General features: G+C 42.4%; 1 protein-coding gene and 1 pseudogene across 2 annotated transcripts in view; one reads left to right on the plus strand and one right to left on the minus strand.

Moving 5' to 3' along the window:
* Positions 1-3,288: 3,288 nt before the first annotated feature.
* Positions 3,289-14,373, plus strand: part of LOC148011803 (dentin sialophosphoprotein-like protein) — a 115,396-nt gene continuing 104,311 nt past the window's right edge. For both annotated transcript variants that reach the window (XM_087670059.1, XM_087670060.1), the window contains exons 1-2: positions 3,289-3,768; positions 3,860-4,387. In XM_087670059.1, the coding sequence (XP_087526185.1) occupies positions 4,058-4,387 (330 nt within the window). In that variant the 5' untranslated portion in view covers positions 3,289-3,768; positions 3,860-4,057. The remainder of the gene's footprint in view (positions 3,769-3,859; positions 4,388-14,373) is intronic.
* LOC148011804 (uncharacterized) lies at positions 7,186-11,530 on the minus strand (annotated as a pseudogene).

Consider the following 14,373-nt stretch of genomic DNA (forward strand, 5'->3'; position numbering starts at 1 on the left):
CTTTCCACTCTGCTATGGAGAAGACATGAAATTGTTGTTGATATTCCCTAAAGGATATTGAAAGATAATGTTTCTCCTTGCCATAAATTGATGGAAATATTCCTTAAAGGATCTTGAAATTTTGGGAGACATAATCAACAATGACTCATGGAGGATGTTGAAATGAATCAACAGATTTGGGAGATTGATGCTCCTATCAAAATGGTAGCTTATTAGCATATGGATTTGTCAAGCAATGAGGGGTAGGATATAATTCAATATGGACAAATTATGGGGGTCAAGGGTCTTTAAACCACGATCGCTCACCACATGTCACTTTTGAATGTGCAAGCCTTATACGAACAAGATTTATTAAGTGAATTTATAAATACATTGCTAAATTTTGATAGGCATATACACTATTCATTGCAACAACTTCCCTTGTCCTACTCAAAATTGATCCCTTGACTCTCTCAAGCTTCTTTTATGTGCCTCTCCCACTTCCCTCTATGAGGATATTATTGCTATCAAGATGGATCTTCTATTCCACTAAAGCCTTTCCCAATCCACCATTTGATCTAGCAACTGGGACAATAACTACTAAGTACACAAGTATTTATGTGTGAATAGTGAAGCACCATTTGCATGTTTTTCCGGGCTAGTGGTAGTACATGCCTTGTTGGTAGGAATTACCTTGGTTCTCAATTCATGATTAAGCTAATTGAAGAATATTAGTTAACTATCGATGCAACAACTAGACATGTTATTATTTGTGAACAATGAAGTGCCACTTGTAGATTTCCTTTAATTGCTAGTAGCAAATGCCCACTTGGCATGAGGTCTCCTAGTTCTCAATTGTCAATTAAGCTCATTTGGGGCCATTGATCAACCATTTTCCCTAAAACAAGTAATTTCTTTATGATATTGGGAAAACATAGTATATATAACCTCATTTTACTGTTCTTAATATACAAGGGGACATTGCCAACATGTGCATTTGAGTATCAGGCCATCATTGGCATTGTAATGGGTAATTACAACACATATTTTAGCTTTTTCATTTCAAGCATCTCGTACTTTAATCTGATCCTACATAGGATTATTGTAAAGGAAGGGTTTGTTTCTTTTCCTTGCTTCTAATTCCATTGACATTTTGTTAGCATCACCCTTTAGGGCATATGCTCATATAATGTTGCAGTGACAAGGTGGTGTAGGTCCCAAAAAATTACCCGCTATTGACTTCAATTAAGTGGTCCACTTAACCTTGAAATGTGTAGATATCTTGCTTTCCAAGAAATAAGAATATAATTTAGAAATTTATAGAAGAAGGGTGCTGTGTGCGCGTGCGCGTGTATGTGTGTGAGAGAGAAAAAAAGGGCAATGCTCTTGCATGTGATAGCACACCCTTGTTGAGCAACTTTGTTGTCATTTATAGAGTCCAAAGGTGAAAGGAGTTGATCCTTGTCTTATAAGTGTTTAAAATGCAATATATCGGTGAGAATCAATGTCCCTATCACAAAGCTTTGGAGATCTATAGTGACAACATTATGGTGTTATTGACCATAAGTTTGAAGTTTGAGCAATCTTGAAGTCTTTAGAGTTTTTTTAAATCCACTTCGTGCACACAACATACCATCCACTTGGCATGGATTGAGGCTAGGATGCATGATTTCAATGATGATGCATGTGATGAATAAAACCTCCCACTAGATTCGGTTAAAGTTGTGTTGGGTTGAGGTAAGGACTTGCCATTGAGAGGATGATACACAAGTCTAGGCTGTGACACCGACTTTGAATGGAGTTTTCCTAGTTAGAGGTGCAACCATCACAAATATAACAAATTCCATGGGCTGTGAATGGAGTTCTCCTAGCTAGAGGTGCAACCATAAAAAGTACAATGATTTCCATTGGTCTTATGCTCTAAAAGGAAGGGAATATTATGTATAGAGGGGTCGTGAATGGAGTCCTCTTGTATAAAGTGACTTGAGACACCAGCACCACAAATAAGACTCCTTTCTGTGGTAGGAATAATATTAAACATGGTCTTCTTTTGGAGCTTTAATGTTGAGGTTCAACCATTGATTTGTGTAGGAACGCTTGTTTCAATGATAAAATGATAATGGTGCATCATATGCATGTGTGCACGTGCACATAGATGCGTGCACATGGGGGCATGCACACACACACACACACACACACACACTCTCTCTCTCTCTCTCTCTCTCTCTCTCTCTCTCTCTCTCTCTCTCTCTCTCTCTCTAGTTTGGTCATGGTGATTCATCTCCTTGATCCAAGAGTGCACCTCAACCTTAATATCGCATTGCCCTTATGAGCAATGCTAAGGATTGTTTTGTAAGAGGGTGAATGTGTGGCTAATTACCATTTAAAAAAGGGGATCTTTGCATTCACATAGTCATAACAATGTTTTATCAATTAAACTCTTCATTCGAAAATAATATTAAAATGTGATTGGTCAGTTCGGTAACGCTTTCCTATGAACAACAACCATGTTGTGGGTTTGGAATCTACAAGCGAAATGTAGCAAATGATGTGGGTGAGGAGGACAAGTTGGTCATTTGTTTCATCCATAGGCATCATCTTTTGAGAAGCCTCAACGGGATGCATTAACCAAAAGCACGTGTATTGAAACCTTGCATGACTATACTGAAACCTCTCTATCTTTTGATTTCCATTTTATCTCTTAATCCATTCCATCATCCTATTGGAGAAACGATACCAAGATCTTGGGGGGGGCAAAGGCATGGGGGTAAAAGTGTATGAAAGACCCCTTCCCTACGAACAATACTAGGATCTTGGGAGGTAAAAGCATGCGAAATACCCCTTCCTATAGTGCCAGGTGGTGTGTGTATCAAAACCTTGTATGACCACAATAGAACCTCCCTACGAACAATACTGGGATTTGGGGCAAAAGCGCATGAAACATAGGATTTTTTGGGGGGGGGGGGGGGGGTAAAAGCATGTGAAACATAGGATTTTTGGGGGGTGGGTAAAAGCATGTGAAACACCCTTTCTTATAGTGCCATGTGGTGCGTGTATCAAAACCGCACACGAGTACGAGGGAGCCTCCATACGAACAATTCTAGGATTTTGGTGGGTAAAAAGCTTGTGAAACACCTCCTCACTAAGGACGATACAAGGATCTTGGGGGGGGGGGGGGGGGGTTGAAGGGCGTGTGAAACACCCATTGCAATAGCGCCACGTGGGTGAGAGATGTAACCGGGGTTAAGGCTGGGGAGGTCAAGTCAACTGAACTGGGGTTAGAGCTATGAGGGAGGGGATGAACGTTAGTGCTGGTTTTTTGGCCCCTCTGGAACAGAAACAGGAAAGGAAAATAACACACTGTAGCAAAGCAGAGAGCGAAGAAGAAACACCACACAGCAGAAAAGGAGAGGAAGCAGCAGCACCACCAGCAGTAGCAGAAGACGACGACGAAGACGAAGAAGAACAAGAAGAAGAAGACGAAGAAGAAGACCACAAGGTAACATACATATCACTCAAGCGCCGGATACAGAGAAACAGGGACGCAACGGCAGGAGCTGCAGCCGCAACCCGGTGCACACCCGGAGAACCAAGCACACAGCCTTCGGCCGTGCAGAAGCGATGCTTGTGCAGGATCAAGATGCTGATGGTGATGGCGATGGAGTAGAAGACTCTATAGCTTCTCATTGAACAGTTCGAGGAGATTTTTTTGTTTTGTTTTGTTTGGTTTTTCTTTTTTGGCCCCTCCTCTCCCTATCGGTATCTTCATGCCTGGCCTTTCACAGTCAGGTAGATTACAGCTTTGAAGATTGCATTTCCTTTTCCTTTTACCCCCTGTCTTTGAGCTGTGTTGCTCATGAATTTGCACCATTGCCTGCAGGCATCTCCGTTGATCTTCCCTTTATCCTCAAGAGGGATTCTGCAAAGGAGACATAAGGGAGTGGCGGCACTCAAATTTGCAGCAAAAAGATAGCTTTATGCATCTCCAAGCACCGAGACACCGTAATTGCAAATTGGTGTGGTTCGACAACTCTCCATGATGTTCAACATCATTTAGAGTTGCACAAAAGTCATCAGAATGTCCTCAGGCAGCAAATTTGCTCGGGGAGGGGGCAGGGGGCAGTTCGCTCCTCCTCATAAGCGAGGAATCATTCCGCAGCGTCAGGCCCTATCTGTAAAGGACAGAATTGTGGTGGTGCAGGGGAAGGATACAGCTGGATCTATCAATGTAGGAAATTCACATAGTTCTCAGGAAGAGTCTTACCAGCTTCTTGCCTCGCCTAGTGCAACAACTCAGCCTTTTGCTATGATGATACGGCTCACGCCAGAGCTTCTTGATGAGCTCAAGCAAGCGGAGACAGAACAGAATGTCCCGAGGATGAAGTTTGGAGCAAATGCTAATGGCCATGTGAGTTCAACTTTCTGCCTGGAATAGCTGTTGTTCTTATTAGAGTAGCAATTACTAATTCAAGCTTTTCATGATCGAGCTACAGCTAGATTGCAAATAATGTCTTCTAAGTCTCTAATTTATTGTCCAGATTAGTGTCTGTGCAATAGTGCCTTATATCGGTTTTCTAGAAGCATGGAGACGAGGCAAGAAGTTAAGCCCGGAATGGAGATTTGCCAGTCACAACTTTGATGCTTGAAAGTAGCAGTTTAGAGCAGATTATATCCTGACGGTGGATCTTTGTCAACCAAAATCTAGTCCTAAGCTGTTCAGTAGAATCACCTCACACGTTTAGATTCCTTTGTAAACGCAAGGGATGCAATGCTCCACATAGTATGTATGGCAAGTGTGTGCAATGTAGCTTTGATGAAGAGATGTGTATCTTTAAGTCTTGTGAGCACCTTGGGTCCTTTTAACTTGTGGTTTGTTCAAAAATGCCATCCAAGCCTCTATCCTATACAATGTTTGCATGTTTCCTTGCTAGTTTGAGCTCTCCTTCAATTGCATATTTAATGGTGACTTACGAGTTCTTTTCCCTTTGTTGGGTTGGGTGCAAAGTTGATACACAAATAATAGATACTCACTTGTGTGTGTGTGAGAGAGTGTTGTAACATTATCACTTGAATAATGAGTGGAAGTGAAAGCAAACTACATCTCCGAGGTACTAAAATACGCTTGGCCAAGAGGGAGGTCACAAAAAAAAAACCCCTTCCCAGTATGAATGTACAAAGTTGCCATTTGTAAGAGAGCATACACAAGGGAATGATAAAAAGAACTCTGTGTGCAACAAACCCCCTTGGAGTGAATGATGTGAATGTAAATAGTTTGTGGCATATCAATCCCCCAATTGTGGTAAGCCTAAAGTCTTGTGAAGGGCTTCAAACTTTGCTCCAAGGACCAAGATACTAAAATATCCTCACCCAAGAGAGCAGCCACACGAGAAAAAAATCCTTCCTGGCACGAATGTAAAAAATGCCCATTTGCAAGAGAGCATTCACATGGGGATGATGAGAGGAACTAACACTCCCCTTGGAGTAAATGATGTGAACGTAAATAGTATGTGGCATATAAATCCCCAAATTGTGGTAAGCCTAAAGTCTTGTGAAAGGTTTCAAACTTTGCTCTTGGAACAACCTTTCTAAACATGTTTTGCAACATTGTTGTGAGTAGGCACGTATACCAAGTTGATATCTTTTGCATGGATCTACTCCTTGGTATAATGATAGTGCATCTCAATGTTGAAGGTGGAACACAACTCATTGCAATTGGCATAGTGTTGTGACAAGTAGTGGAAATCATAGTGGGAGAAGTTTGTTGCTCATATAACTAAAAGACCAACAAGTGATTGTTGAAGCCAAACACATTGCATTGTAGCTGTAAAGGTTGCCCTATATTCAACCTCACAACTATTGTGGGTTTCTTCTTGTTGAACCAAGAAATGCATGATGTACCAAGCATCAAACAAGTGCCATTGTGAGGCGCTGTAGTGTAATTGTATGAAGCTAGAAAGGTGTTAGAACCAAGCTATAATCCTTGAACTAGACTTGGACACCGACTCATCATATTTCCAAATTCCCCTTGAATGATGCAAAGGTAATAGTGTAATAGTCTAATATTGGTCACGGAAGGGCATCATGCTTAAAGGAACCATAATGACATGTAGAAATGCCCAATAATCACGAGCAATGTTGGTTGACTTTGTCTTATTCTTGTTGTCTATACTTGCAATTGCATCATGGGATTCACCTAGTCTAGATTGCTTTTCTTCTTTGTGCTCGAAATAGTTTTCTTACAATAATTACATCTATTCTTCTTTTTCCCATCACTAGGACTTGCATTGGATGGTCTTTTAATTTGCTTGCTAAAAGCCTTGACAACCTTCACCCTTATGATCACTAGCAAAGGCTTGTTTTGTTTTATAAGAAGTTGTTGATTTTGATGACTTTGCTCCTCTTGAAACAAGCATGTATCCAATTGATCAAAAGTCTAACGATTGGCATTGCCCATAGCAACTAATCTCAATGTAGTAGCAAAGCCTTAATAAGAGTCCAATAGTCCATTCAATATAGTGGACACAAGATAATTATCTAGAACAATTTCATTAATGCTCACAAGGTGTTTATTCAAATCCTTGACATGTGTCAAGTATGCATCTATGCTATCTCTCTCATCCATCTAATTGCTTCCTCAAATAAGTAGCCTTGGCTTTATTGTGAACTTGTCATAATGAGGCCAACCGATCCTATACATCTTTTTTAGTTTTACACATGGTTGTCACGTCCGATAACGTTTGATTAGTACAGTCCGATGCTAGTACGGTACTAATCGGACTAATAAATCTTGGACCTACGTCTGATGTTACATCCGATGAAAGAAAAAATACATATAATATTAAGTCTATGCTTAATGTTTGGACTTACAATTAAAACATAAACTTAGAGATTCAAGTCAAAAGTGCAAAAGAGAGTTGAAATAAGACTCGAGAGTGTACAATGTAGCATGAATAATGAAACCAACAACTTTATTATGAGCCAGATGTGCAATCTCATACAAAAAGTGTACAAAAATGGATTGAGATAAAATCCATCATCCATGGCTCAATCCGAATCAAGATACATGATTACTTTAGGTGCTCATATCACTCTCGGCATCGAAGGTGGAAGCATCCTTGTCACCGCTTCAGGAGCCATCATCCTCCTCAACAAAATCACCCTCACTAATGACATTGCCCTCGTTATCATACTCGGGCTCTCTAAGCTCTAGGTGAGATGCAGTGATAGGTATGTCTTCTTGCTCCCACGCCTCGTGTAGCATCTAAGGGCTCCACAAGCATCACGGGCAGTTGATGTGGATGCTGAAGTGGAAGTTCCATTGCTACCGGTGCAAGGGCGAATAACAACACAGGCATGCCGTGCACAAGTGCGAGAGATCCGTCGGTCTATCTCCTCGAGCTCCAAGTAAAGCTCCCTGAAGATTTGCTCCTCCTCCAAGTCTCTCTCGCGAGTCACACTTTTAAGTGTATAAGCGGAGATCTTGAGTGAATCCACATTTATCTATATATTTAAAGAATGAAGAACTTAGATTTAGGACCGACCTGAAATCAGGGTTTCTTTTCTCTCAGCAAAGTCTCTAGGAAGTAGCTAGCGTCGAGCTTCAGATGAACCACTTTATGTAGGAACAATAGAGTCGAAGCGGATTTATGCTGCACTTGGTTCATGGAGAATGGGAAATGAGAGGGATGTGAAGCTCAACCTCTCTACTCATAAGGCATAGTCCCATTATGCTCCCCTAAAACAGCATAAATCGGGATTCTAACTCTACTGACGCTAGGTCTTCACAGTTTCGTTATCACGTCTTTCGAGAAAAGTTCCCAGCTAACCGAGACCACCCTTCCTTGCCTCTTGTGTAGGATTCGGAGGCAAGGAATTTACGGCTAGAGCCTCCCGTGGCACCCAAGCGTGTTAGATATGATCAATGCCCCACCCTCATTAGGTGCTACCAATGATCCATGGTGCTCAAAGTTGTAAGGCCCCCATTATGAGGAGAAGCCAAATGTGAGCCCGGACATTGGTTGAGTCCTGACTTGTATATCAGATGAGGTCTATGTGACCGGATGGCAAAAAGGTGACTGTTGTGGGTCTAATCTTTGGGTTAGACGGAGTGGTTAAGCTGGTAGCAACTCGAGGCACATTGCATTGAGTTGCGTGGTAAGGGAGTTAAAAGGGGCCCCTATTGTGGGGTCCGGGGGCCGCTTCCGCGGCCCCTGGCTGGGGGGTCCCAGGGGGGCCAACGGCCCCCCTGGCGGGGGTCCGGGGGCAGTGCCCCCGGCCCGATGGTAAAGGGAATATTCCCTGGAATATTCCCTGGCCGACTAGTGGAGGCTCATATGGTAGGTCGGTCAGCAGGCCGACCTAACGACCTTCGCGGGCTATAAAAGCTAAACCCCTTCGCAGCCATCTCACACTCATCTTTCACCCAGTCAGAGTTGTTGTTCCAGCTAGCCTTAAGCTCCTCACCTATCTTCTGTCTAGATCGCCATCTAAGCTTCACACAGTGGAAGCGCACGGGTGGACAGAGCCATCTTTGTATCAGTTGTTTGGAGTTAAAGAATTTTACTGATTCTCCTCTTATCTGTTGTGTACTCTCTATCTCTTTCTCAGATTCTGTTCGCTGCGCCGTGTAATATTTTACAAAGCGTCCTCCCGCTCCAAGCACCACCCTATGGAGAGACCTCTCGCGATGGCCTCGGTCCATATACCCTGTGCGGCTAACAACCCCCTTGGATAAGGCCAAGCAGGCAGTTGGAGGTAATTGAGCCTGCCTCTCCCTCCAGGTCTTTAACCTAAAGCATTAAGTGTTTTGCCTTGAATTAGTTCCTTGAGCAAAGAAGTTCAAACAATGTACTTAAGTGTACAATCACGATCATTTCAGTGGTCGTTCGTACGACCACAACTGCTAAGGTGTGATTCCTTCTTCATGAATGCTCCCAGCATTCGGTCCTGGATCGTTCACGACCTGGCAAGATTCCACGGGCTTGGCAAGCTAGGTTGCTTGTTTCCCCTTTTTCTTTGGGTTAGGGTTTGTATCCTACCGACCCTAATTATCCTTACCGAATGAAACTTCTTTAAATATATTTCATAATCTATGAATAAAGTTATGAACTAAAAAGTATAAAATTTAGATATACGATGCCTGTCTTGCCATAGACATCTCATGCATATTGTGTAGCATGCGTAGATTCAAGCGACAATAAATTAGTCGTTGCAATTTTCGTGTGCTAAGCTTGTTACGAATTTTGGTGTGTACGAGGGAATAGGCGGACCAATTCCTCCCACATGCACTCGATGAACAATCCTAAACAATATGACCAAAAAGTAAGTTTAAAGTAACTAGAATTAAATGAAAAAAGTGAATAGATTTTCAAACTTGTGCAAGAATGTGCAAGGCCACTCGTTGGAGGTGAGGCAATTGATAGCCAAATGACTCCCACCAAAAAAGAGGCTTCACTAACGATTCTCGCTTTCAACAAATGGTAGATGCGAAAGCGGTGTTCCTTTGATCGCTATAATTAATGAGCTCTTGGAGGAAGGCACCATGATACTCTTTCGCCAAAGCCTTTGGAAGAAAGGCATCATGATCGGCAAGGACATTGGCATCCATAAAGAGAGGGTTTTTTGAAGGTAGGATGCAAGAGTACTGCAAACCCATGCATGGGTCGCTTCATCCACTCACATCTTTTCTTTGTCAAAAAGAGAATGCAATCTCTTTTAGAAGTGGTATTCAAGATATCACTATAGTAGGTGTAAGATAATAAAGATTTAGAGAAGAAGATTTAGACGTGAAATTTGAAAAGAAAGTGTGAGATAATATGAAATAAAGATTCTAAAACTAAAAAGAAGCATGAATCATTAAAAAAAAAAAAAACATACCATGAAGAGACCTCCCTATCCAAGATGGTCAATGATTGTATCTCCTCCATCGCATCCGCCATAAGATAATAGAGGAGGCCAATAGTAGCCCCCTCCATGTTCGTCATGCGAAGCACCTTGTAGATGGGAGTGATGGCAATGATAATGCCTCTCACATCCATCCAAAATTCCTCCTTTAAGCAAAGCCTTTGAATGGCCTTTGCTTCCACTTGGCTTGATGTGGACTCCCCTTCAAGCCATTCCTTAAACTCATCTGACACAACAGTTTTTTGTAGCTTGTTGCGAACGTCATAGAGACGCTCGAGGAGAAGCCACATGGCCGCAAACCGAGTCTTCGAGGTTTTCTTCAACTCCAAGTCCGAGTTCGAGCGATATATCGCAAGAACTCGAACCTTGGAGTTGACAAAGCCAATGATTGTGCAAGCATCGTTGACAATCCTCGCCACCCACTCCAACTTGCCTATATCTTCCATAAGAAGATCTAGACAATGCGTAGTGCATGGTGTCCATACTATGGACGGAAACTCGGGCTCAAGTTTCCGCCCCATAGATGCACAATTCGAGGCGTTGTCTGTGACAACTTGCATCACATTTTGTGGCCCAACCTACAAGATTATACACAATGAAATTAGAATAAATTTGGGAGATAAAAAAAAGAGATTGCAAAATAATGGATTTAGAAGCATTACCTCAATGATAGCTTGCCATATGTGCCGATACACGAACGAGCCCGTGGTTCTCCTTCCCCTTGTGCCTGCATCCACTGCTCGTAGGAAGTATGTGCCAAGTGGGCAAGAGTCAAGGATGTTGATGATCCCCCTTTTTATTTAGTCACTCCATCCATTGGATAGGATAGAGTATCCATACTTCGCCCAACCGGCACACATGGGCTCAAGGGACTTATCAATCCTCTCTCTCTCCTCATGGAGTTTCTTGGTACATGTCATTGTACGTGACACTGTACCATCCCTCGCATGGACCAACGGTGGCAATGGCTTTCACCATCCGCTTCCATCGATCCACTTTGAGAATATGGAAAGAGAGATTGCACTCAATTATGGTGCGTGCAATCTCTATTTCTGCTTGCCTTTGCCTCTCCTTGAGAAAGGAGAGAAGATCGGAAACTTGCCCCTTTGCTTGTCTCTTGGGCATAGGTGCACCACTCGAATGGCTTTTTATAGATGGGATAGAAGAGGCCCCTCCAACGGAGGAAATCGAGACGGCTGGAGAGGGATCGTCTTCCGCATCCGAGACCTCACGATCAGGAGAGATCACCTCCTCACTTGCCCTTGAAAGGCCTTTGCGTCGCTTCAATGGCAAGTATTTCCGATGATAATCTTCATAGACATCGTTGGGAATACCGGGGCATGGTGTGTCTTCCCCTCCTAATTTGCAAAGGTGGATGAGAAGGCAAGTGACGGATGAGATTTGGACCTTTGGGCAATACTTGCATTGCCACTTGCAAGTGTTAGATTTCTCCTTCACTCGTTCGAAGTAGGCACAATTTAAGCGAAAAGCCTCATGGAGAGGGGGTGCCATTGATGATGTATAGAGAGAGCCTAGAGGGTCACGGCCCACAGGTGGAGGGTGAGATGATTGAAGAAAGGAGTGGAAAGAGTAGAGAGCTTGATGGAGTAGAGAGCTTGAGGGAGTAGAGAGAGGCTATAGCTTGATGGAGGAGGAGGTTGGAAGGGTTGAGAGGTTAAGGGAGGACTCGAGGAGAGAGCTTGAGAGAGTAGAAAGGATGGAGAGCTTTAGAGGAGTAGGAGGGGTGGAGAACTTGAAAGGATGAATGAGATGGTGGGGGAGGGGAGATTTTATAGAAAGGGAGAGTGCTTTGGGGTTTAGGGTTGGCCTTTTTGGGGGGGGGGGGGGGGATGAGGGAGAGTTTTTAAACTTGTTAGTTTAAAACTTTAATCTTTAATATTTTCTCTTGAGTCTTTGTGAGAAAGAAAGAAAAGATAGAGAGAAAGGAAGAAAAAGAAAGGTGAGAAAGAAAAGAAGAAAAGAAACGTAAGAAAGAAAGCTAAGAAAGAAAAAGAAAAAAAAGGTAAGAAAGATAAGGAAAACGGTCAAAAAAGTGACCGTTTATGACTTTATTGGCCGCAAGGCCCAGGCGTACGGGAGTTAGGACTCGCATGCGGGCCATGGTGTAACGGTCATGGTGAGGCGCAGTCAGTGGACGGCGGGTCATAGGGAACTAGACGGATTACGGTGGGGCGCAGTCGGGCGGGTCCGGACGGGACCGAACGCAGCGGACGGGACAGGACGGGTTGACCCGTCTGTTGGACGTGGACAACCTTGGTTTTACAAGACTTGATATGTGGAATAATAGATCTCTTAATCGAATAGGCAATCAATGAATGAGTCCTTGGTGTGGATCAATGGAAGCAAAGAGACAAAGCTAATAGAGCTTCTATAAACGCAAGGAACTAAAAGAAGAGTGAGAACACATTTACTTATACCAAAGCTCTAAGAGAGTGTAAAAAGGCGCAGATTGTGGGCAATCAACAAAGTGTTGGAATCTCCCTCTTTAGTAGGAAGTAGTGTACTCATATAAGTGAATGATAAACAATGGAGGAGAGAGAACCAATAAATAGGCCAGGGAAATACAATAAAATGAGCAAGTTGGTCAACATTAAATGTGGCGAGAAATGCAGTCGAACAACATTAAATGCTTCTCTCCATAAATAGAAATGCCATGTGGCTATGAGTTCTACCACCAAGGATATTACAATGCTAACATCCTATCTCAGATCATGGGTGATCAATTTAATAAAATATAAAATGATTCACATACAATAATGGCAGATAAGACTATAAATACCCAAGCAGTAGGTGATTAAGCCACCACCAAAATACCTTGGGAAGACATTGATGGTGATGTTGATCATACAAGTCCCTGACCACATAGAGTAGAAGTAGTTGAATCTCGATGCTTGTCATGAACGAACTTCATGGAAAGTGTTGACATGACTGTGGATTCCTTGCCTTTCTAGGCTAGATGGCTAAAAGTGTTGCATTGGATATTGTGAGGCATGACATCATTGCTAGGCCTAGAATGCTACAGAGGCCGATGTAGCCTTCATTGCATGGCCAAAGTCGGAGTCATTTGAGGACAATGACTTGTCAAATAAGTTTTTATCCTTCTTTTCTTTTCCTTCTCCTCTTGCAATGTCACTAGTTTTTTGGAATCCTTGCGAAGTGTCCCTTTTTACCATAATGGTATGACTGACTTTTCTTCTCGTTCTTGTTCTTGTTCTTGTTCTGCTTGCCACCTCTCTCTGAAATAGTCAATGCCTTTGCAGGTTCGCCGTCAATAGGAGCTGGTAACCTCGCTTGTAAATGCAAAACAGCCTCATGCTCGAGCAACATGGAGGTCATATGATCGAAACTAACGAGTGTTGTTGATGGCTGATATGGTAAGGTGTTAGTAATACCATTAGACTCTAGAGGCAATTCATATAGTATACTCCCCATAAGATGAGCTTGAGGAAGAGTGGATTGCATGCCGCAAAGTTGATCTTAGATTTGTGTCACCTTAGAAGGAATGATTGAATTGTATCACTGGCCTTGAATTGGATAATTTGCACAATTGGTCATACTCAGTAACATCTCTCATGATTGTTGGAGCCTTGTACATAAGCTAGAGCTTTTGCAATACCTCGAGAAATGTCTTGCAAGAGGTAACTACCAATAAGACTTGAAAATTTTCACCTTAGAATTGATTACATTGAAAGTTTTGCCCAATAAGCAACTCAAGTTGTAAAGTAGACCTTAGGTCCAATGAGCAACTCACTTATGATTAAGGACCCAATCATTAGGGTAAAGTACCTTTAAAAAAATAGGTACCAGTTGGATAGCACTTTTTTGGAATGTAGAACCCTTCTAATATTATAGTTGCGGAGCATCAATGTGACGAAGGGAGTTGCCTTTGTGGTTAGAACAATGAGCATGAAGCTTTACCGGTGGTCGAACAAGGGTTCAATACCTGTCATCTTACTCTAGTAGAGGATTTTTTGTTGGGTGCTCCATTGATACAAGTCAAACGACCTTTTTTTTTCAACGTGATTCACAAATACCCGTCGGTGAAATTGTGTAAACACCTCGAAATTCATTGATTGCACAATCATAGGCGACATTAGTGCAGGCGCAAAGCATTTTTTTGTCCAAATTTATGATCGATTTATAGGGATCTATACACTTTTTTTAGGGGTGTCACGTAACTGGCTCCTCTACCCTAGTTAGCCCTAAATAATAAACAAGATTTGATTTAGGAGTGATTGGTTACTCATTTAGAAATCCGATCCTTGGTTATTTGGGGGGGGGTGTGTCTCTGTTTCTTTCATTTGAGAAACACAAATTTGGAGACCACCATTCTTCTTTGCTTTGTTGTTGAAGTTGTAGTTTTCAGCCATGGAGCATGAGCTGACAGCATGTGTGTAGTTAGAACAATAGCCAATCTTATTCTCTTGGGTCCTTTGAGATTTTGAGCCTTCTACACTTAGCATCACAATC

Source organism: Lygodium microphyllum, chromosome 28 (assembly GCF_053477565.2).
Source record: "Lygodium microphyllum isolate KBCC chromosome 28, Lygodium_microphyllum_v1.1.10, whole genome shotgun sequence".
NCBI classification, from domain to species: domain Eukaryota; kingdom Viridiplantae; phylum Streptophyta; class Polypodiopsida; order Schizaeales; family Lygodiaceae; genus Lygodium; species Lygodium microphyllum.